The following is a 25,324-nucleotide window of genomic DNA, read 5'->3' as shown; positions in this document are numbered from 1 at the left end:
GAATTGAATGAGCTGATAAAAATTTTGCGACCAACATGACAGCAGGTATCTTTAAATCTAGCGATCATAGAGTGTAACAGTTTTTATTTGCTTCCTTAACTTTAGATGGGCATAAATATTTCTGAAAGATTTCCAAATTTTAATATCTCTTGCAAATGAAAGCATTTGGTTCACTAAGCTTTAAATTAATCTGCATGTTAAATCAAAATTAAGCTTCCCTATATGGACATCCCATCATTGTGTGGATTTTCCCAATAATTACTGACAAATGCAATAAAATTTCTATATATTTTGCAAGTTTGGTAATAAAACTGTTTCTAATTTATGTTCTGTAAAAAAAGACATCTGCTTTTTAATTGGGAAGTTCATTATAAAATCAGACAAGTAAAACAAATTACTCAGTAAAATGAAAGCAAAGGAATTGAAACACACCAACACAGGTGTCTTAACTTCTAATTCAGACCCCACTTTGTTTTTTTTAAATTAGATGAAACATTAGAAAAGCACAGATCCTGCTTCATTTTGCAGATATTGTTTAAGAAGGATGTGAGGCAATTTACTGAAGCAAAATCTTACACAATGATTAATATTTTTTAAAAGCTGCCTTTCATGAGTAAATTGAGATTCAAATGAAAGTTTGAATAATAATAGTCAGATTTTTTTTTTCTACAAACTGATGGGTACAGCAATGAGAAGAATACCATTTCACAATGTTTGTGGAACAATTGAAAAATATTTGGAATACCTGCAAGAGTGATTATACAAACTCTGTATTTATTCAAAACTCATGAACTGTCCTGGAGACCTATGAGTAGTTCCTTTTGTACTAAATATTTAACATGAGGAAAAGTCAGGAGGGAATATTCCTACCTTTAAAAATATTATGATAAAATATAAATGCTTATCTCTTACCTTCTAATCACCTGCATCAATAAAAGTTACTGCAGTCTATGATGCCTAGTCCTCATCTTAGATATCGAGTCCACACTTCAATAAATTCAGATTTATTTAGAATTATATCTTTCATGTCCTAACAATGACCCTGTATTTTGAATCTGTTATATACACTCTTTTGTTATACAGTTATTTCCATAACCTTTGCTACATGGAATATAAAGCAGAGACCAGAAGCATCAACATTGCACTTGAGATTGCTAGAAATGCAGACACTTAGGTCCCCAACCATAGATTTACTGAATATAATTAATGGTCAGCATTTGTTATAGTTATTTTACTAATATTTAAAAACAACACTTGTTGGTGTAACTGTTGTGGAACAGTCACTTAGACTACCATTTGGGATCCCTCTTGCCCTATAGCAGCAGCCAGGATCGAGTCCTGCCTCCACTGCTGACCCGGTTTCCCGATGACCCAACTGTACTTTGGTTCTTGCCACCAGTGTGGGACACCTGTATGAGACACCAGTGTGGGACACCAGACTCCTAGTTCTCCCCTGATCCGACCAGGCTGTTGGAGACATTAGGGTATGGGTATAGCAGATGAAGTTCTCTCCCTATTACTCAGCCTTTCAAAGAAATAAACCAAAAAGGCATAATAAGATGGGTAAGCTAATTTAAGAAAAAAAGAGGAAAAAACAGAAATTTAACAATTTGAACAAAACAGAATATCCCTAGTCATGTTGTGCTTCTATTGTGCTAGGCTATTGTGCCTTTGCATATGAACACATTTACTCCTCACAACAGGGTAAGGTCTGCACAGTTATTTCCACTTTTCACAAAAAGAAAATGGAATCCACTTCCAAGGTTACATCAGAAGGCTGAACTGCGGAGACTTCATGTCCCTTGCACACATCTGTTGTGCTACCCACTGCCAGGGAGGGGACCACTTACTCCACTGCCACACTCTGAAACACTATGTCCTGTTGCCTTACATAGCGAATGATAATAGCTACATGTATTGGTAGTATATAATCACTAAAATCCATTTAAAGGGGTGGGTAATTTGGTACAGCAGTTAAAATGCTGCTCTACTGAAATGCCTGGGTCTGAGTCCCAGCTGCATTTCCTATTCCAGCTTCCTGCTAAAGCACATCTTGGGAGGCAGCAAGTGATGGCTGAATTAACTGGATCTCTGCAACCCACCTGGGAGCTTAGACTGAGTCCTTTATCCTGGCCTCAGTCAGGCTCATCTTTGACTCTCACAGGCATCTAAGAAATAAACAAGTAGATGAAGAATATCTCTGTCTCTGTCTTTATATCTTACTCTCTGTTCCCACTGCCTTCCAAATAAGTTTAAAAATTTTAATATCATTTGAAGCACCTGTATAGTGTGCATATATATGTAAATATGCATACATACATATGCATGTATATATCTGCACATGGATTTATATAAACACGGGTAGTTTTGGACTATTCAATTTACACATATGATTTATTTCTTTCTCATTTCCCTAAAGACCACACATTATGAGTGAATTTAATTTTTCCTGTTTAGTTTGATGTACTAATTTTTAAAGATAATGATGTATTATAATAAACATTTTAAAGAGTTGCCTTCTTTTTACCAGCTTTATTGATGACAATGATACATGTAATTTATTCAAATAAACTTGCAAGAGCTTCCGCTATACTTCTTTTATATTTATTTTGTAAATTTAAATTTGGTTTATTCCACTATGTAAAGTTTCTGCAGTATATAAAGTTGGATTTATTTTAAAGATCTCCAAATAACATTATTTGGGGCCTACATCACAAATTTAATTTATGAAGTCACTCAGCAACAACTGGAGAACATTTTCAATGACTTGGAAAAATCAGAGTAGACAATGAATCAGGGAGATGGCTTTAAATCTTGAGCTTGAGGAATGTGAGGACTATAATAGTTAAGTTGAGAACTATGCTTCTCCACAGCAGTTTGCTTCTCTCCTATGATGTTGTATATTATTGGTAAGCAAGGACTTTATTAATGACATCATCATCTTTGGAAGCTATTGAGAACAGAGACTCTGCCTTACCAAAAGTTACCCCTTTCAAATGGCATATCCTTGTCTTCACTTACATCATTTCCGTAATCTAAACCACAAATCAGGATGAGCTATTACTTCACTAGGATAGTATCACTTGTCCATCAGATCCAAAAGACAGAGATGTACAGAGACTGTCCAACAGTGTGAGTAAAACAAAGAGTGGGAGCGGAGCTGATAATGAAAAATGGTAGTGAGTGGGGCAAACTGGTGTCCACAAACCTCTTCTAAAACAAAGATATAGCAATGGGCTTCAGCAAGAGTTGCTAGTCTATGTGAAAAGATGAATATGAAATTGCCACAACTTCTAGCTTGTTTTAAAGCAACTTCCTTTTAATAAAAACCATCAATTTAAGATTGACAATGAAAAAAGCTAATATCTGATACTGTCCCTAAACTATATGGGTTCTCTGGGAAGAAGATGGAGATTTCAGGACTTTTTTCTAAACTTTCCAATTTGAGTACAGTGTGGAGCCAGGGTCAAGACCCATGGACTCGAACGCTTCCCTACTTGACACAAACTACAAAAAGAGCCTCAGCTCAACCAAAGGGCAAAAGTCACAGAAGGTCAGGCCTGCTTCTGAAGGCAGATCCTCCATGAGTGTAGTTTCTAATTTGTGAAAGGAATGGCTATGCCAGCTCAAGGAGAAATTATACTAAGCAAGTACCTGTTTACATATTAATAGAAAATCATACAACTTACTCTGACCTCCAAAGAAAGCAATAGGTCATCAAGTCTATATAAGCTACAGTCTAACATATTTCAGTTTTTCCTCTGAAGGGCTTTTAATAACCCATGTCAGCTACTTCTTTATTTGTTATATATGCAAAAGGAAAATTACTTAGAGTATAATTTAAAATAAGTATCTGCAAAGAGTATATTAAAAAATTTTAATTATTTATACACATTCTGAACAGGATATTGATCATATTTATTAAGAGCTATGAAATCTGCTATAATTCTTGTTTTGAATTATTCCATCAAAATGATACAAAGTATGGTTAGAAATAACTTATTGACTAGACTAAGCAGCCATGTAGACAGGATCCCTGCTGTTCATGTTGGCTGTGGGTAGCAGAAACACCTACCCTCTGTGTGCTACCTGATTACTGAGATGAGTTTCACTAATGAATTCTAATCTTGATACCTTATGTCCTCTAAGTCTTCCTTAAAAAGGAACATCCTCATGCCTTACCTCATATACACACCCAAACAGATCCAAAGGATAAAAGAATGCTTCTTTTTTGAAGACAGCTAAATTAGATTATTTTCCAAAAAGAAGTGATAAGATTTTTTTTTCTAAAGAACTCCGAGATATGAGGCAGGCACTTTCATGCAGCACCAGCTTCCTAACACTGTGTCTTGGAAGGCAGTAGAAAATGGCCCAAGCATTTAAGCCATTGAGAGCCACACACAGGAGATTCAAATGGAGTTCCAGGTTCCCAATTCAGTTGGTCCAGGGGTGGCTAATGTAATCCAAAGGGTGTGAGACCTCTTCTTGTCTCTATCGCTGCCTTCCAAACACAATGCATGTTAAAATAAATAACTACAGATGAAAACCATTGAAAACTTTTGATATTCACTTTTAATATGAGAGTGAGTTCTTAGAAATATTTTCTGATTTAAGTTTTTTTCAAATACATTCTTTATTTTTCATGATACAGTTCCTTAGGCTCAGGGATTCCCCTTCCACCTTCTTGCATCCTCTTTGCCCCATTTTCCCCTATATTATAACAACAGTTTTGTCCCTCAACAATAGCCACAAGTCCATCATTCTGCTATTTAACTGTATTCTGAAACTGTGGGTATAGAGAATGATATAAAGCCTAGCATTCTATTGTCAAGAGATATTTAACAGTTTTGTTAGGAGTCCATCTTTTACTCAGAAGCAGAGACACATACTGCAATGTGTGTCCACATCATGGCATATTAACCTACCTTTCATGGATATTCTAGATAATACATGTATATATATGTTTACCTATATATCTAATAACTTCATATTTTACAATAAGGTTGCCTTATATCAGAGAGAACATATGATATTTGTCCTTTTGGGATTGGCTTATTTCACTGAACATAATGGTCTCTAGTTGGAACCATTTTGTTGCAAATGATAGAATTTCATTCTTTTTAATGGCCGAGTAGTATTCCATAGAGTAGATACACCACGGTTTCTTTATCCACTCCTCTTTTGCATCTGGGTTTTAAAGCTTCTCCTTATAGGTGATGAATGTGAGGATGAGAAGTCAGGTGCACCCGAGATTACAGATTGACACAGCATGAATGCAAATGTTTTTCTCTATATAGATGCAACCCATTATAGCACCAACTTCCAAGTCATTACTTCCAAACCCATAACAACATAGAAGGAAGAAAGAATTAAAATATAAACTATGAATATGAACATGCCTTCATAATAATTTCTCTTTCCCTATTTTGAATGCATATACTTTACTGTTTTGTTTTGTTTAGAAAACTTGCTATCCAGGTGAAAAGTGGTTAAATAATGTACTAAGGAAAATGTCTAAGCATCAAAAGCTGTTCACTGTGAACATGACCAGCCTTAGGGACAACTGACCTTAACAATCACCCACAGCACAGCTTTGGTTTAACACTCTGTCTCTATGCATAGGGAAAGTCTCAATAATTTTAATGAAAACTTTCCATATTTTCATTTTGTACTGGGCCTGATACATTACATATGTTAATCCTTCCTGCAAAAGTCAGGTAAGTGAGAGTAGAATTTATAGATCACAGATACTTCTTTTTGAAATAAAAGGAGTTTGAAACACATCAGGGTCATGTGATTAGATGCCATATGCTGGAGATACGTCAGGGAACAACTTTCTGGCTGTAATGTTTTCTCTCCTTACCTTGTTAGTCAAAGTTTTGTCCATCTTTTCAGAAAGAAAATAGAAACCCTAACCCAGTACCAATTCAAGAGCAGAACCATTAGCATCACCCAGGAGTCTGCCCAGGGGATTGGCTAACATGAGAGAAGGAAGCCAACTTACGCATTTCTTAAATGTCCATCTCAATCCTCCCCACCTGAGCTGGGTGACGTTCAATCCAGGGAACTAGATCTTGAAACAAATCACAGTCCAGAGTCCATTCAATGGAGACCCCTCAAAGTGGTACATTTTCCTAAATGTGACAGGGTTATGAAGTAAACAATTCACTGTACTCAGGAGTTCTACCTTCTACTCAACTGAAAGGGATGAGTTAGAATACTGCTGATTCTAATCCCAAAAGATGCAACTTGAAATGCCACAATCCTGAGTTTTGAAATTCTGAAAGCTAAAAATCCCCTGAACTGTAATCATATTAGAGGAGGAAAAATGTTCAGATTACAGCAGAGGAAAGCCACATCTGCAGCAAGAAGGAAGAGATGGGTGTAGTTTCAGTTATATGTAGGACACTAGATTCACGTTAGGCAGAACAAATAGCTAATACCCTGATAAGACATTGTTTGGAAATGTGTCTGAGTGTGTTTCCAGAAAGGTGAGTGAGTGAACCAGCTTGGGGCCTATAGAAAGCACTCAGAAGAAAGCTCTTTCCCCCCTTCAAGATTGGAAGGATGTGGTTTTCTTCTCATGCCTTGAACATCAGGACTCCGGGCTCATCAGCCTTTGGATTCCAGGGTTCACACCTATAGCCTCCTAGGTCTCTGGGATGTTGGACTGGGTCTGAGAATCCCACCCCTGGCTTCTCCAATAAATGGAGAGCTATTCTTATATCTCATCTTTGACAAGTAAAATTTGTCAAGATCTCAGGTTTTTGAGCAACTGCACATGCAGAGGAGAACTGGTTATTCTGGTTTTTGGTTGGCCTCATAAGAAAACATAGGTAACCTGTCACCGTATTCTAGATAGCTGCAATTATAAAGCTGGGGGTGCACAATCACCAACAACGGTAATACAAGTTTATAAAATTCACAATTTGACCTGCTTTTTTATGAATATGACTTGTCTATCCATAATATTACACTCATGTGGTTTTGTTTGTATACCTGAATGTACCTGAAAAATATGACAACTAGTACACCATTGCACTGTTTAAAGTGGCTTTTATATGAATGAAATGGATATTATTTGTTGTTCATAGTCCTTGTCTATATGTCTGCTGAATGAGGATCTTTCTATTTATTGAAGAAATTAAGGTTTTGACTGTAATGTAATTTAAAATGCATTAACTCAAATGTTAACTCAAGAAAGGAAGGAAAGTAGGGAGAAAGAAGGAAAGTAAAAAAAAGAAGGAAGGAAAGGAAACGAAAGGAAAGGAAAGGAAAGGAGGAAGGTTTGGGCCATCCTCAACTGCTTTCCCAGTCCACAAGCAGGGAGCTGGATGGGAAGTGGGACTGCCAGAACACAAACTGGTGCCCATATGTAATCTGCAGTGTGCAAGGCGAGGACTTTTAGTTGCTAGGCTACCATGCCGGGTCCTAACTCTAACTTTCAAATAGACAAATACATTGTGCCTGTGAGAACAGGACTGTGGAGATAGGGAACAAAGGGGGAAATACTAAAATCAAGAGAGAGCCCAAGCCAGATATTTACAATGAACCAAACAGTATGTGTAACTCTGACAGTCAAAAAAAATTAAGACAATAGATGGATAAAAGGAAGCTGATTGTCACAAAGAGTTATAAAGGAAAACTGAAAGGATGCTTCTTCGTAGGCAAATGGACTTGATGAACAGACGTTCATCCAACAGCCTTCTTACACACCAGGCACAGTGTTAGGTGCTGGTGGCTTGTAGCGGAGTCATACACACTCTCTGCTGTCCAGCCCAACCCCATTCCTTTTAGCCAGCTCTGGAAGGATGACTTTGCACTCATGGTGCTTCAGCTATTTTCTTTAAGTTTAGCCTTGATGATCCTATTGATAAATAACAGTTTTCTGCCTTACTGTCCAAGCACATTTAAACTTGAAAATAATTTGGACACATTGAGTGTCCACATGAGGTCCAGGACTCTAAAGGAAACAGACACACTTGTCTGGAACATAAGGACATGAAACCAGAATTAGTTCCCCTTTTTACAAAATTTGCTTGAATATTAATATGGCTTAAATTCTTTGTAAAAATAAAATGTGTCAGACTGCAACTTGTATTCCATTCATATAATGGAATGCTTTTCAGCTAAAGGATATTGCATAGGAAAATATTTATAATGAACTTATAATCTTTTTTATTTTATTTGAAAGATGAGTCAGAAACAGAGATAGGGGTAAAAAGAGCCAAGCCAAAATTTATAAGCCACCAAGATATACTTCAGTCAGTGAATAGACAAATAAAGTGGCATATAGGGCAACGGAATACTATTCAACATTAAATAGAAATGAACTCTCAAGTTATGGAAAGACATATAAAAAGCTTAAGTACAAAGTCCAGGAAGTCAATCTGAAAACATGGTATATTGTATGTTTCCAACTATATGACAGTCTGGAAAAGGTAAAACCAGGAGACAGTGGATACACTGGTAGTTGTCAAGAGTTGAGGGAGGGAGGGAGGAAGGGAGGGAGAAAGAGGCAGTGGAATTCTGCATGGGATCGTAATGAGGAAGACAGGATGGTGATGGTGATAATAAGGAAGGGTATGCGAGAGTATGGAGATTAAGTGATAAATTTTGATACCTTGGGCTCATTTTTTCTGAAAACCTTAAATGACTCTTAAAATGGTCATTAGAAGCTATTTCTTACATCTCTATGTTTCTGACTTAGGGATAATGATGAAAGAACATCGATATGGCTTTCTAGTTGAACACAAAGGAGTATCAGATGTGAAGTCTAAGCTCTGACAGAAACTCTGCCCTGAAATGAAGTCATCTATTAACAAACACTTTACCCAGACCATCTCCTGGGCTGTAAGGAACCTTAGTGACTCCACACGTACAGTGAATATAACCCAAGGCACGTCCAAATTGTGTGAATAACCCATTTTGTTTCTTCATTTTCAAGGAAGTAGTCATTTTATCAAACTGCTATAGACACAGTGTGCCCTATGCACAAGGCTATTTTTGTTATCAGTGTTTAAAGATTTTGAGAAAATTCTCACAGTTTGATATATAAATAATAACTGCTATGTAACTTTAATAAAATATAACCTCTTTAATTGCTAAACCAAACATGTTACCTTAAAAACATGAAAAGTGATCAACCACTACTGGGTCAACAGTCTTTTGTAATTGTGCCTTGTGTTATTCAGTTAAATATTTTAAACAAACACTTGAATACCTATGACACATTGCTGGTTCCCAACAGAAGCTGAGAACTAAACTAAAGTAATACTGGCTGATAAGGAGGTGTAAGTATGAACAAATACAGGGTACTGCCTCCCTGCCACACTCCAATTCCCATCCTCACAGACTTGAAAATAGTTTAATCTTCCCTATTTCCATCTGCTGTCCAATCGAATGAACCCATTGCTTTCTGGAATTTCCAACTATCAATTCCCCAATTTCTCTAAATCTTGATGGTGATGAAAGTCTTCACTGCTCACTGAATCTACCTACTATGACAGAATTCTGTTTTCCTTCAAATCTATATGGAGCATCTGGAGAGAAACTTGAAAAGCATTCACAGACCTACATATAAGAATGAGTGAATTCTAAAAACAAAAATAAGCAGGCCACAATGGAGAGAGGAGGAATTGCAGACTACTGTACTGTTCCTTTCCCTTCCAGCACTTCATTGCTCCATTTCCACACACCTCATGCTTATCCAGCTGGTACTGAGAAACTTGAAGGAAATCAAGAGACTAGAGAAATGCAAATATGAACCGCGTCTAAATATACCTTGCAGTCATAAAAGCGATAGTATAGCAAGAGTTAAATTCAGAAAAATATTTTTAGGAAATTAGAAATTTTTATTTAGAAAATGCTGTTTCAAGAGCTTGGGCTCTGGAATTAGAAAAAAACATAGAACGCAATTTAACACTTGCTACTAATAGGATATACTACACTGGTCAAATTCTTTGCATTTGTAAGCCTTTGTCTTATTTCTTTTGATTCATAAAATGAGAAAAACAATGCCTATTTTGTGAGAAGTAAAGTATCTCATATATTTACTGTAGTGCCTGTCACATAGTAACTCTTCAAAAACTATGATTATTGCTATAGAAACTGCTGTTTAGTATTCTGTTTGGGCAGTGGTATTATCTAATGCTATCAGGATTTTTTATATGTAAATAGTGGAATATTCAATTAGAGTTTTTGTTATTGTTGTTCACCCCTATTCACAGATGCACATTTAAGAGAAATCCATGCATTTCCAACTATTTCTTAATGTTTCTCTTACCTTTGCTTGTATAACCAGTTCCTCATGTTTACGGATCAGTTCTTCATTGTCTGAAAGTGATGAACCTAGACTTTGTTCCTGTAAATCTCTTATAGTTTTCTGAAACCAACAAGTAACCTAAATAAGAAACAAAAGGTTTAAATTATCAACATATGTGAATAAAAATTTAAAAAAAACCTTCTTGACCTTTTTCCTCTTTAAATAAATTAATCTCATGCATTAATAAAATTTTCCATTCTCATTTCACCCTCTACATGTGTAAGAGAAAAAATAAAGTGATCCCAGAAAAGCATAAAACTGAGTTATCAGCATGGTATACTACATGACATGAAGAAAATTGTGCAGATCTTCCAGCAGCTCCTAAACCATGTATTATTTTAAAGCACATCTTACTTCCCTGACAAAAATAAATATGAATATAGGCATGGTAATGAACATAGGTTCATATGACTCTCATAAATAAAATGCATAGAATTGTATTTCCTATTATAAAAAAGGCAATAAAAACATGTGGTCAGCTGTAATTGCCACAAATCTGTTCATGAAGTAAAAAAAAGACATTATTAAGATTCCATTGACATTACTAGTGCCCAAGGGCTTCACTCAAGTTCACATAGATTTAACTGACAATACTTCCATCTACAGTGTCTTTTTAAAAAACAAAACAAAAGAAAAAATTGCAGGAGTTGGACATTTTAAAGGGATGCCATGACTTGATATGGGTTACAGATTTCATATTTCAATGAAAGGAAATTGGATTTTGATCCTCAGATTTTGTATAAAACATTATCCTCAGACTCCCTTTGTAGCTATCAATTCTTAAGAAACCACGATAGACTAGACCGTTTGCTGCTTGCTTTTGGGAAATCACCATTTTTTCTCAAGAACTCCTTAACAACTGTGATATCACCATAGCAGAGTTAAGGTAGCTGAGTTTTGGATGGCTTATGTAGCTTACCTAGGGCCATACAGCCAGTGGTAAGCATCCGATTCATCCCTATATCTACGGGATTCCAACATGCATGTTCTTCCCACTACATCCTGAAACCACATCTGACTAATACAAAGTTTCACAGCCTTGTCATTGGAGGTAATGACTTAAAACCTGAAGACCGCTCATTAAAAATCACACAGCAGAAACAGGCGCCCTGTCTCTCTCCACCATGAGTGTCTAGCCTGCACTCTGAGTTTTCTCTGCAGGCCTTCAGCTGGGGAAAACAACTGAAACAAAAGACCATGAAAAAGTGGAATCAGATCTGAAGTTGCTTACAATAAGTGGACAGCACCGCACATCTCACACTCACACACACACACACACACCCCAACCCAGAAGTTAGAAGCTCACTTAGTGGTCACAGTACCATTACAGAACTAACATCACAACATTTACTAAGAGTAAAATATCTGTACAATTCTTAGCTTCCCAGCACGGAATAAGCAGTAAGATACAGAATAAGCTTCCGATTAATAGGAAGTCATTGCTAACCAGCATGTTCACCTATTATCCGTACAAACAACAGAACAATAGTGACTGTGCTTATTTCACTTTGCTTGTGACATACACCTCATTGTCTTCAGAATTTTTGGCAATCTATGTCTTATGCATGAATTATGTAAGTAGATCATACACAAGGTGAGTGTTAGTCAGTATAGTAAGTATACCAAAACTCACATTTTCTCATTGGTGTATATAATTTTTACAAGAGAACATAATTTCTTACAAAATATGTGGAGAACCCACATTAACACATAACTACAGAAGTATTTGTTTCTTTGAGGTCAGGTGGACCATGAATTTAATTATACTTCAAAGATCATTGGTTTTATTAAATCTGGGAATGAGTTATCTATTCTTCACTGCAGTGGCAGACGTAGAAATCTCAAGAATGCTTTAACAGGAGAAATTAATACAGAATCTGAGTGAAAGAAAAATGGGTACAAACAGGTGTTCACTAATCTCTAAAAACAGGTGAGAAACCTGAGCCCTCAGATGATCCTATTAAACTCAGTGACTCAAAAATTTGTCATCTAACATATGTCCATGGTGTTGAAAGCAGGGAGGGACCCAGTCATTTTGATTTTTAAATAGAATCCAGTGACCTCATCTCCTGGATTTGTCAAACACACTTTCAACCCCCAATAGATAGTATTCCCATAAGACTAAAAGAACATAAAGAACCACATGATATTCAGTTTATCCGTGCTCACACACCTGTCGGTTTAAACATGCTGATTATCGAGAGCTATACAGTTTTGCCACCATAGGTGCCCTCAAAGGAAACATTAAAAAAAATTGGTATAAGATTCAGAAGTATGTCAACCATTCTGAGGGCGTCACATCTCATCACCAAACAGTCACACACATGGGCAGCCTCGGAGATCAGATTTACCACGTTTGATGAGGGATACAGAGTTCTTCTGATGCTAAGTAAGACACTCTAAATAACCAAGAGCATGCCCAGCAAAATACTCTGCCCCGGCAAATCAGTCATTGCATATACCACAACAGCTACTGCAGACAGCTGCACAGATATTCCAAGCATAGTTTCTAGAAGCTTTTAAATTACATCAGCTGCTTTCCAAAAGCCTGAGTGATAAGTACAGTAGGTAATCTAGCAGGACACTGCAGTAGAACATGCAAAAGGATCCCTGCAAAAGGATGGAAACATGAACTGACAGGTTTTACTGACAGGTAGAAATGAAGAAAGTTTTCAAAGTACACACTGGAAATTGCCTTACTGAACAATGATGGATTACAGTGGGAAATGAGAGCATTCTCCTCTCCCTTCTCAGTTCCAACCGTTCAACTTAAACAATGTGCTCATGTTCATTCCATCAGTTTGATATGACATTCTAGCTACTCAATTTCCAGAGAAGATAGCACCAAGGCAGAGAAGTGGGGCAGATCTTCTACTTGGGGAAAGGGCACCAATTGGGGATGGAGGTGATATCTGTGAGATGCTGATAAGAGAACAAGAAGTCAGCCCAGAAGCAACTGAGGACATTCAGTGAAAATCAAAAGCTGGCTTAAATGTTCCAGAAGAATGCCAGGGAAGTCTGGTCATGCCTTTTAGAGCTGCACTGTCCAACATGACAGCACTAACCACACAGGGCCAATGAGCACTTGGAATTTCATCAGTCCAAATGTAGCAGAGTTCATATACTTAATATAAAAAGAAATGAAAATATCTCGGTAAGAATTTTAGCATGGATTGTCTGTTAAGATACTGCAGATGTGTCACATTAAACAAAAATAGTGTTTTTACTTTTTATGTAACTTTAAACTTTTCGTTTATTTCCTTCTTACTTCTTTAATGCAATTACCAGAAAATACAGAAACTGCATAGCTGTTTGTATTATATTTTCATAGAATGCTTCTGCTGTTCAAGTATGTTTAGAACATCCTTATCTGTTTAACATAGATCTAAGCACTCAGTTTTAATTCAGGACAATTTAAAACAATGATATGAAGAGAGGTATAGAAGGAAATGTGAACTAGAGTGCATTTATAGACCACTGAGTGGAGGGCAAGGATGTAGAACTGATGCTCCTTTCAAAGAAATTCATTGGCTAAATAAAAGACAGAGAAAGCAGATGTAAGAAAAGAATTCCCCCAACACCCATTTTTTCCAGTTTTGATTAGACAAGACTCATAGTTTCCGCAGGAACAGGGGATCAAGATGCACAGAGATTTGGTGCAGAAACATCTAGAAAGAATAAAGGTATTGGTGTTGGGCTAGGCAGGATTAATCTGTTTCAACCCTATCTGCAACCCTTTTAGAGACAAGAGGGAAGTAGTGAAAATGAGACCTTTGCAGACAGCCACCGGGTACAAAGCTAGGCAGTACACAATGCCACCCTATCCAGTTTTTACCACTTCCTGTAATGGAGGTATTTGTTTTATTAAGAGAGGAGGAAAATGAGACCCAGACAGGTTACCCATTTCTCCCGGATTCACAAATGGAAAGTCCCATGAGTTGGGCAGAAGCACTGTTGTCAGAATTCACGTTGTCCTGGCCAGCACTTTTTCTTCGGTTGCCAATCAACACCCCATACTGAAGGCATTGTTGTAAGACTGCCAAATTGGTTCTGCTCACGCCGCACACAGCAAACCAATCACTGACATTAGAGTAGTGGAAGAAAGCAGTGCTTTATTGCAAAGCGCAGAACAAGGAGCCAGTAGCTAACATTTAATTGCTGAGCTCCCTGAGGTGTTAGGGGATGAATGTTCGTGTACACTGAAAATGGGGTTGAGATATCCGTGATCAGCTTGTGTCCAAGTTCCTAGTTGCTCAGTGGAGTTCATATTTTTCCTTTGATTGGTCAGCATCGTCATGTTCTTTATGGAATTATGACGGCAGATGAGTTCTAGTTGGTCTGGAGGGTTATGTAAAGGGAGCAATTATGTTCTAGTCAAACCCGAAATTTCCCTACCCAAAACACCTCAGGACAACACTGGACATCAAGGTTATTATCTATTATTCAGTATTTAGGAAGCAAAAGTCTCCTTGATCAGAACCTGTTAAAGCCAGTTGGAACAGTCCCAGTGAATCCCTTTTGATACAGGGCAGACAAAGACATTTAGTGCTAAGGGAGACATCCGGAAGCCTGGGTCCTGCTCTTAAATTCTAGGAATTCAGTGTCACTACCCATCATCTCCACTAGCAGAAACAAAGGAACCTTGAGAACAGAAATGATTCTTAGCCTGAGTTTATGGATGTTCTTCAAGTAAAAGCCAAATGCAAGGCTGTGGATACAGAAACCTAGTTAGATCTTGTAAACAGGTTCTATGTCCAGTAATGGTGACTATGCTTGAGAGAAAAACACATTCGTGCAGGTCAGACCCATCAGAGAGAATGCCTGAGAGGAAGAGGTCAGCTATGGCCAGAGGTGAGGACAAGCACAGACAGAACTCCAGTCCCTAGAAAATACGTGCTAAAGCAGGACTAAAACGTGCAGAAAACAAGCAATCAAACATGCTCTTTGATGGTTGAGCATGAAGAACTCATGTGTACTTGAACTGCAGCCCAAAGCATGCATCTGAATGCCAAAAACCACTGATTTGTTTTATGATTTGAGATTTGATCTTACATCTCGATCTTTATTTAAAACTCTGTTGGATGAGGCAAGCTAGTAGCAAGAAAGTTTTACTTTCTTTTCCATTTGCAGAACAAGTCTTACCAAATAGCCAATTAATATTAGAGACCAAAGGTGAAAAAACAAAAAAGAAAAAACTGATAGAGCGAGCAACCGTTATCTATATATGTCTAACTGGAGGATTTTTATGAGTCTCTTCACTGGAAATTTAAAATTTCCAAAAATACATATGAATAAATATTTTCAATTATACTTGATGGTCACAGATATCAATTCTGCAATCTCCTTTAATTCGGAAGACATATTAGTACTGTAACAATTTTAGTTCCCATAAGATTTTAGGAATCCCTCCCCCACATTTTGTTTTGTTTTGTTTTATAGCAGAGAAACCTAATTTTTATTTTTGCATTAGGCAATTCAGTGAAGTGGGCTGTGATGTTAACTAATCACATTTCAAACATCCAATTATACCATTGGGTGATAGTGTACAGAACTGGAGGAAAAGTTGTGGTAGCTGACGCTTACACCACAGGTCTTAAAACTATGGTGCAAAGAAAAGTTACTGCTAAAAATGTGGATCAGGGGCCCGGCGCGGTGGCGCAGTGGTTAAAGGTCCTCGCCTTGCACGCCCGGGATCCCATATGGGCGCCGGTTCTAATCCCGGCAGCCCCGCTTCCCATCCAGCTCCCTGCTTGTGGTCTGGGAAAGCAGTCGAGGACGGCCCAAAGCTTTGGGACCCTGCGCCTGCGCAGGAGACCTGGAAGAGGCTCCTGGCTTTGGATCGGCATAGCATCGACCGTTGCACTCACTTGGGGAGTGAATCATCGGATGGAAGATCTTCCTCTCTGTCTCTCCTCTATGTATATCTGCCTTTCCAATAAAAATAAATAAATCTTTTAAAAAAATGTGGATCAGGTTTTTGTTTGTATTTATATGATTGGGATGGGGGCTGGGTTACAGCACAGTAGGTAAAGTTCCTATCTGCAATGCCAGCATTCCACATGGACACTGGTTGGAGTGTTGGCTGTTCCACTCCTGATCCAATTCCCTGATGGTCTTACAAAAGCAGTGGATGCTGCCACCCCTGGGGAAGACCTAGATGAACTCTTGGCTTGCTTGCTGTCACTCTCGCTCCCACTGACTTGCAAATAGAAATCTTTTCTTTATTGGAAAGTCATTATTTACAGAGAGAAGGAGAAACAGAAAGCTCTTCTGTCCGCTGATTTACTCCTCAAGTGGCTGCAATAGCTGGAGCGCAGCTGATCTGAAGGCAGGGGTCAGGAGCTTTCTGTAGGTCTTCCATGCAACTACAGAGTCCCAAGGCTTTGGGCCATCCTTGACTGCTTTCCCAAGCCAAAAGCAGGGAGATGGATGGTAGGTGGAGCAGCCAGGAAACAAACCAGTGTCCATATAGGATCCTGGTGCATGCAAGGCAAGGACTGTAGCCACTAGGGTATTGTGCAGAGACCCTTAAAGGAAAAAAAAAAAGATTGTAGGACTGAACTTTGTATTGCAATTGGACTTAGTCTCAGATTCCAGAGGAAAATGTTCATACTTTTCTTCTGCAGAATTTGAGAGCATTCTATGAATTGCTGCAGTCAACTAGTATTATAAAAATTTAAATTATTTGATGACGGACAGTAGGAAAATCAAAATGTTTAGTTTATCATGAGGCAAAATCCGCATTCCTAAATGACTCTTACTTCAAAAAGAATGACACGGGAACTCTTCGTAGCCCAACACTGCTGCCAATTCTCCTTTGACTCTAGATGGAACCTCTACTTCCAACTACTTACTGAAGGAAAGAGGTTTAGTTCAGTGGAAGCACAGTGCAGTAGATATTGTTGAAACTGTTTTATTTCTAGTGCTGCTTTAGACTCACTGGAAGGAATTCCCTCAGCAGTGATAATTTTTCTTAAAAAAAAAAAAAAGTGGCTTCATCCAGAGTTTTGGTAATGTGATTCCCTCCCAAAAATAAAGCTAAATCATGCAAATCCCAAAATAACAGAGTTCCACGCCAGCTGATCTACATCTAATTATATCCCAGTTGGCAGGGAGAAAAGTGCATTCCAGGGGTAGTTTGTGGGCTCAACGGTTGATAGCTTCATAATACCACCCCAGAATACAGCTTAATAAATTTTATTCAGTTTTGGGCCTCAGTCCCTAGTTGTCTATGAAAGAAATGGGAGACAGAACCCCATCATATAAGTAACTGCTAAATTTTCAGGATGATTTAATGTCTTTAAAATGTTCAATTTATATCATTTATATGCAAACATCCCCATAAAATGAATTAAAATTGATGGGGCTTTGGCCTGGCACAGTGGCCTAGTGGCCAAAGTCCTTGCCTTGAATGTGTCGGGATCCCATATGGGTGCTGGTTCTAATCCCTGTAACCCTGCTTCTCATCCAGCTCCCTGCTTGTAGCCTGGGAAAGAAGTCAAGGACAGACCAAATCCTTGGGTTCCTGCACCCACGTGGGAGACCCAGAAGAAGCTCCTGGCTCCTGGCTTCAGATCAGCTCAGCTCCAGCTGCTGTGGTCATTTGGAGAGTGAATAATTGGATGGAAGATCTTCTCTGTGTCTCTCCTCCTCGCTGAACATCTGACTTTGCAACAAAAAATGAAAAAATAAATCTAAAAAAACCCATAATTTAAAAAAGAAACCTCATTGCTAGTAGATGTAATGGTTAAAACTATTATCCATGCCTTCTAGCCAGAGTCCTCTATGGTTGATGCTTTCAGTGCCACCAAAACGACTCCTAGCATGCATCCTAATTAGAATAAACACTATTGCTTTCAAAACTGTATGCTTCTTCTATAAAAAAAATCAAGAAACTCTATATCTACTACCAAAGAGCTTTTATGAGAATTCTAGAGACAGTTTTTGTATTCAAATTAAGTTTTGTCATATATTTCAATCTCTAAATGATTCATCAGTCATTTATATCTGCTACTGAGTTGAACTTTTAGATATGAACGTGACAAATTAATCAAAGCCTTATTTTGGTCTTATGGGAAGACAGTGTTTGAAAGTTTAACATTCATACTTTGTAAGTTTCTCACATGAGTACTATTTTAAGCTGGTCAGCGATTCAAATTCTAAATCTTAGCTATAGGATGGCATCATATACAAAATATTATACATAAACACACTCATATCCATATATATGCATACAATTTTATAGATGCCCACTAGGCACAGACTGGTATTCTCGACTGGTTCATGTTCTTACTGTTCCACTTCCCATGCAGCTCTGCTAATATGTCCGAGAAAGTAGCAATGAGGGCCCAAATTCCTGGGCTTTTGCACAGCCTGGGAGACCTGAACAAAGCTCCAGCTTCCTGCTTTCAGCCTGGCCAGCTCCAGTAGTTGCATTCATTTAGAGAGTGAACCCTCAGATCTAGCAAATGGAAGACAGACTAACGGTTCTCTCTCTACCTTCCCTCCCTCCCTCCCACTCTGTGTTTGTGTGTGTGTATAATGCTGACTTTCAAATATAAAAATGATGTCTTAAAACTGTTCTTATGACATAAAAAATAACACTTTCAATGTATTTTACTAGCAATACATTGCCTGATTATTAAACACATTGAGTTAAAATCATAAACTAACAAAATTTGCAAATTCTATTGGCCACCACTCCCAAACTTTGTGATCAATAAATATGATCTAGTGTTACAAAGAGACTGCCCCATGTCATTAATTTTCCTATATGCGATTGACACTATCTTGTACAAAAAAGACACAGAAAACTTAGTTTTAATGTATTTGTTTATCTCACTTAGGCCTGATCGGAGCAATTGAAAAAATTACATTCATAAATCTTCTTGCCAAGATAATTAATTATGCACAAAATTCTCCAAGCTGCTTCTGATTTTCATTATTGAAGCAGATTACATGCAAAATAAGATGCTGTTAGAACTAAAAGAAGAGCAGCTGTTCATCTTTCATGTAAAATAAGTGCCCATTTTTAAATCTGAAAAACAATGATAACAAAATAGCATGTATTCTGAGTAAGTTAAGGTTCTTGGCATTTGTTTGTATTTTTTCCTACAATTGGTGTGAATCTTAAGATGCCATTATGTTGGCCACTTAATTTATTTTTCAAAGGAGAATTAGATGAACTATTAGAGTTCAAAAGCATAAGGCCACAGGCACTTGGAAACAGTGAGGCACAGAGTGCCTTTTCAATGGCCCTTATGAAAGAAGATACATCAGATGTTGAGAATCCACATTATGATCCATCTTTGGTCCAATCCTTCACTTAATTCCCATTTTTTTTCTTAAATGACAAACTGACATTTTATTAATATAAAGTTTAACTGCTCCTATGATCCCTTAAAATAAGTAAGGAGCTGACAAAAGAAATTTTATCTTTCAAGGGAGTTTGGCTCTAGGATTAAAAGGTAGATCATCCAGGAATGTGAAAATGATGGGACCTAAATTAGCCTCACTCAGTGGGAATGTCCCTGTTGCTATTTTTCACCTGTGCATCAACAAAACTTTAAAACAGAAACTTACAAACATGGCTGAGTGAATTATGCTCCTATCTCCCTGAATTTTAAAACATTTCCTTGTTCACAGAATGGCAAAACAGGAAGCACTAATTGCTGTTTATACTATTGCAAGCTGAAGAGCCCATCATTCCTCATCAGTAAGACCTTGCTTCAACTATGTTGTATTCAAATAGCAGAATATTACACACTCAATAAATTACTTATTCTACTTCTGACACAAAGATATGCCTGTTTTTTCCAGTCTAATAAAAAAGGTTATAATGTAATCTTATATATATTTGCTTGTTTAGTTGTTCCTTCAATAAATCTGAGTGTTTATGTGCACTTGTGACTATACATATACTTGGCTAAAAGTCTAGAACAAGTTAACAGAAGGCCAAAATGCAACCAAGAAGCATGTGCACAGATGGAGATCTACCTGACATTTAAAATACATTCTGAGGAATTCCAATTCTGACCTTTCTGCTGTCTTGTCTAGTGTAAATCACAGAGCCTTTGTCCACATTTCGTGGAGACAGAGACTTGCCCACTTTCTTTCAACCTAGCCATTTGACCCATGCTCTGCTCTCTCTCTCTATGCATATTCATGCAGGAGTGTATTTTTGCTTTTTTTTAAAAGATTTATTTATTTTTGGGCCTGGCGCGGTGGCACAAGTGGTTAAAGGTCCTCGCCTTGCACGCCCAGGATCCCATATGGGCGCCGGTTCTAATCCCGGCAGCCCCACTTCCCTTCCAGCTCCCTGCCTGTGGCCTGGGAAAGCAGTCCAGGACGGCCCAAAGCTTTGGGACCCTGCACCCCCGTGGGAGACCCGGAAGAGGCTCCTGGCTTCGGACCGGCATAGTATCGGCCCGTTGCGCTCACTTGGGGAGTGAATCATCGGATGGAAGATCTTCCTCTCTGTCTCTCCTCCTCTCTGTATATCCACCTTTCCAATAAAAATAAATAAATCTTTTTTTTAAAGATTTATTTTTATTATTTTTTTATTGGAAAGGCGGATATACAGAGAGGAGAGACAGAGAGGAAGATCTTCCATCCGATGATTCATTCTCCAAGTTGCCATAATGGCTGGAGTTGAGCCAATCCAAAGCCAGGAGCGAGGAGCTTCTTCTGGTGCAGGGTGCCAAGGCTTTGGGCTGTCCTTGACTGCTTTCCCAGGCCACAAGCAGAGAGCTGGTTGAGAACTGGGAACACCGGCATTAGAACCAGTGCCCATATGGGATCCTGGAGTGTTCAAGGCAATGACGTTAGCTGCTACACTATCGCACCAGGCCCAGCAGGAGTGTCTTAGAGGAGGCCCAGTCAACTTGCTGTTTCATCTCTGTCCAGGCCCTTTGACCCTGTCTTGTTCATCAGTCCAGCATCTGTTCACTACCTGCTCTCCTTTGCAGCAGATGTTGGGAAGTACAAATGTCAAGTCTGTGTGACCTTTTGAAGCAAGTCAGTCAAGTCATTGGTCTCAGTCATCTCTCCCCACGGAATGATGCCCCTGCCTCCTTCACTGGAAATAAAAACCAATTTCTCCTGGCCTCTTATTTTTTTCTCAGCTGTCTGTCTCTCCAATTTGGATAAAATCAATAATTTTTCTGTGTATGCTGACCAAAAGTCCTCCTATCACACTGTTAGTTGCTAAAATTTAATTGAATAACTTCAAGCATAGGATTGGGATAAACAGAAATGTCATAATAAATATGCCACTATTTGGCCAAAGGATTGGCACAAATTGTGTGTCTTCTTGCCCTACATGATAGGAATGAAAGGAATATGTAACCTCACACAGCAAACACTGTGGCAACTGATGCAAACTGTGCCTCAGTCAGGGTAATGAGTCCTACTGCACCTGCAAACTCATTGACTCAGAAAGGCCTCTAGCCTTTATGCTTTTAGTCAAAGGCAAAATCAGAACTCTTCATTGCTCCCTGTCCTCTTTACTAAGAGCATTTTTCCTCTTCTGGGCTGACAGATTTTGGGTTTTACTGACATTAGCATCACTCTAGCCCAATTCCATACCATCATGCCTCTCTCACTTCCAAGAAAATATTTTAGAATTGTAAAAAAAAAAAAAGTATCTAAGTCAGTGATATAATAGTGAGAAAGCTTCCAACAAGAGAAAGTAGTCATGTTCAAAATTGTTTCCCTTTATATAATTAATACTATGTGAGAATTTTCTTTAAAATCTTCTATTTGATGTGATTTACTTTGGAAACAACATGGTATTTTGAACAAAAGACTTTTGACCAAAGACCAAAAGATTTAGTCAGATGACTGTGATCTAGTCCTAGTTAAAGACAAGCTAATCCCAAGAGGCACAAATTAGCAGACAGACAGCTGGACATCACTCAATACCCCTTTGGTTTACCTGGCTTTCTCGTTGGTCCCACTGACATATCTGCAGAACCTGACTCAATTCCTGCCACTGTTGCTTCAGGTACTTGTCGAGTTGCCTTCTTCTGTCTTGTAGAAGTTCAAGAAGGTTGTCTATCTTCAGACAGCTGCTTTGAGCTCCTTGATTTAATTCAGGATTTATATTAGGACCACCAAATTTGAATTTTTCAATAAAGTCCTTGAGTTGTTGACTTTTGTTTAGAAGTGCTAGAGATTTTTCTAGAAGTTCTAGAAGAAGATCAGAAAGAAAAGGAACAGTGATATAAGTAATTAGTAATAATTGGAATAGTCATAAAATTTAAAATATATGTAACTTTTTATGACTAATTGTAAGATCTACTGCAAGGAATTTGAATATAGAGACATGAATTACCTTCACTGCTTGAAACCAACAACTGGTCAAACATCATGGCATAACAATAGACTGTTGAAGTGCAGTGCTAGCATAATTCAGTAGAGAAGCAGAAAGATTGTGGGGATTTGGGCATGAGCTCAATTTTACTGTTGTGATGCTGGCTGAGGTGTTGCCTCTCCCCAGAGTGTTCTACTTTTGGATGTGATTAGACTATATTTAAGGTTTTTATGGCCTACAGTGAACATTCAAAAACTCCATGAATGTGGTGGTCCATATCTAGTTAGAACATGCTTCTGGATGTTATAGCTGTAATCTCATTCATCACTCAGCTCTGACCAGTTGATGTCAAGGAAGAGTACGGATTCAGATCTGTTGAGGCTTCCTGTTGGGTAAAGAGCTATAAACACAGTATTTGAAAATGTAATGGGACAGCGGCTGGTTTAGTGACGTAGCAAGCTGATTCTCTGCCTACAATGCTGATATCCCATATGTCCTGGCTGATCCAATTCTGATCCAGCTCCCTCTTTATGACCTGGAAAAGCAGCAGAGTATGGCTCAAGTCTGTCTGCCTGTCTGTCTATCTTCCCTCCCTCCCTCTCTCCGTGTGTGTGTGTGTGTGTGTGTGTGTGTGTGTGTGTGTGTGTGTGTGTGTGTGTGTGTGTGTAAGAGAGAGAAAAGATCTCTATGACTGAGGTGGTGAGAACTGATGAATGTATTGGAGAATGTGCTCTAGATAATGCGATGAGGATTTTAAAAACACACAGAAACAAACCACTCCTAGAGAGGACAGGGCCATGACTGAGGAGTCATACGTGAGTTTTGACAGTAATCTGGAGACTGTACCAAGCGGAACTCTCTAATGGTCTGGTTTCAGGAATTACAACTCTATTCTATACAATGACTCGCAGGGCTCCAGGTCTCAGACCCTCAGGAGGGCAAGAATAGATTACAGAATAAATGGTACTTCTCCAGTTGTCACCTGAGGTGTCCAGCTTGAGCCCATGGAAATCTGCTTCAATACAACCCTCAGGAACACAATGCTCTGTCAGATGGGAAGACTAAGACCAAGATGGCAGAGGCAGCTGTAAAAATGGAAATCAAGGCAAAGCAATGGAAGAATCTGAAAATTCTAAAGAACGCTCTAGAGGAGGCTGAAGACAGAAAGTTCTGTGAATTTGGGGGTGGGTTAAAGAAAAAGGATCAGAACATCTGTCAAGGGAGACAACAAAATTGTGAAGAATGTGGCCAAAATCCTGCTGGGAGTATTGGCCTTATTGGGCAGCAAAGAGCACATCGGTAGAAACACTATGGATATGATAAATTTGCAAAGACTTTCTGTGTGAGCTCACCCCTGCTTCTGCAGCAGAAAACCCATATAGCAGAGAAACCCTTGTTCTTATAACTGGTGTATTATAATTTCAGTCACAGCAAAGATTTTATGAAACATCACAGAGTCCACATTCATGAAAAATAAAAGAAACAACTAAAACAGTAATGGACTTCAACCATGTCAGAATGAGGAGAGAATTTAAACAGGATAAGAAAAGCCATGGGAAACATTAAAATGAGACTTCTTGAGCAGAGAAAATTAAGCCAAAAAGGGCAAATAAGAGGTGAGAAAAAGAGTACAGGAAAAAGGCCTGTCTGCCTATTACTGTAAAATGGCACATACAACTTAAGAAGCAATGTCAACACATATGGTAGAGGTTGTTTCCCATCAAAGTTATTATTTATATAACCATAATATCGTGATTGAGGTGGCTGGCTGCTTAAACATATGCAGACAGAGAATTTTCCCTTTGCACTGAGGAGCTTGATATGTTATTACAATTAGCTACAAACACACAAGAATTATGAGAGGGCAGCAGAGTTTCCACATGAGATTTCTGTTCTCCTGTCCTATAAATAGTTCTTACATGGACAACTTTTTAAATGAGAGAAGGAAACACAAATTCTGTTCTGACAGTGTTGTAGACTGACCATGGGTCAAGTCAACCCGTTCCAGCACCACAGGAATGCACACAATTTGCCAAGATCCCAAGCTGCCTTCTTTTCTTGGTTTTCTGTTTTACTTTTAGCCAAAATAACATAACCATCCCCATATTATCTTCAGTTGTGCAATCTCCTAAACCAAAATTAACCTGTAAATGCACTCAGGTTTCAATCTATTATCTCCCTCCATGATAAGGGCGGTGAATTCTCAGTCCCCTCTGTCACCTGCCTTGGGCTTCCTCTATCAGTTTCTTATGTCTTGTCTCTTTTATTTTCAACACTATTTGTTGACCAAAGTGATGTATTTTTTATTTTCACCATTCTGTTGACCAAAGTGATGTATTTTTTTGCCTCATGGGCAAATTATTTGGGTATATGATGGCCTTCTAGAAGTCTCTACAGATCTATTTTAAGCACTGTGTATTTGTGCACATTCAAAACCCTTATTAGCGCAACACTTTGTGATGGCACATATAGTCAATAAATTATCATTATTTAAGTCCCACTATATATTAAGAACTGATGGGAAAATACATTTTAAATAATTACTTATAGGGTATGCCCAAATTATTTAGCATAATTAGCCAATTTCAAATGGTTGATAATGAAGGGTAATAAGTTAGGTATACTTTCAGCTTATTATACACCTTTTCAAATAAGATCTTTTCAACAATTGTTGACATTAAAGTACT

General features: G+C 38.2%; 1 protein-coding gene across 1 annotated transcript in view; it reads right to left on the bottom strand.

Moving 5' to 3' along the window:
• Window positions 1–25,324, bottom strand: part of LOC121168130 (coiled-coil domain-containing protein 141-like) — a 176,524-nt gene that overhangs the window by 92,361 nt on the left and 58,839 nt on the right. Inside the window, exons 8-9 of the mRNA XM_040997929.1 lie at window positions 22,260–22,513; window positions 10,286–10,402 (exon numbers count right to left, since the gene is read on the bottom strand). Coding sequence (XP_040853863.1) covers window positions 10,286–10,402; window positions 22,260–22,513 — 371 coding nt within the window. The remainder of the gene's footprint in view (window positions 1–10,285; window positions 10,403–22,259; window positions 22,514–25,324) is intronic.

Source organism: Ochotona curzoniae, unplaced genomic scaffold, assembly GCF_017591425.1.
Source record: "Ochotona curzoniae isolate NIBS_2020 unplaced genomic scaffold, NIBS_Ocur_1.0 patch60, whole genome shotgun sequence".
NCBI lineage: Eukaryota > Metazoa > Chordata > Mammalia > Lagomorpha > Ochotonidae > Ochotona > Ochotona curzoniae.
Note: the sequence above shows the minus strand (reverse complement) of the source record. Positions and strands in the feature narration are given on the sequence as shown.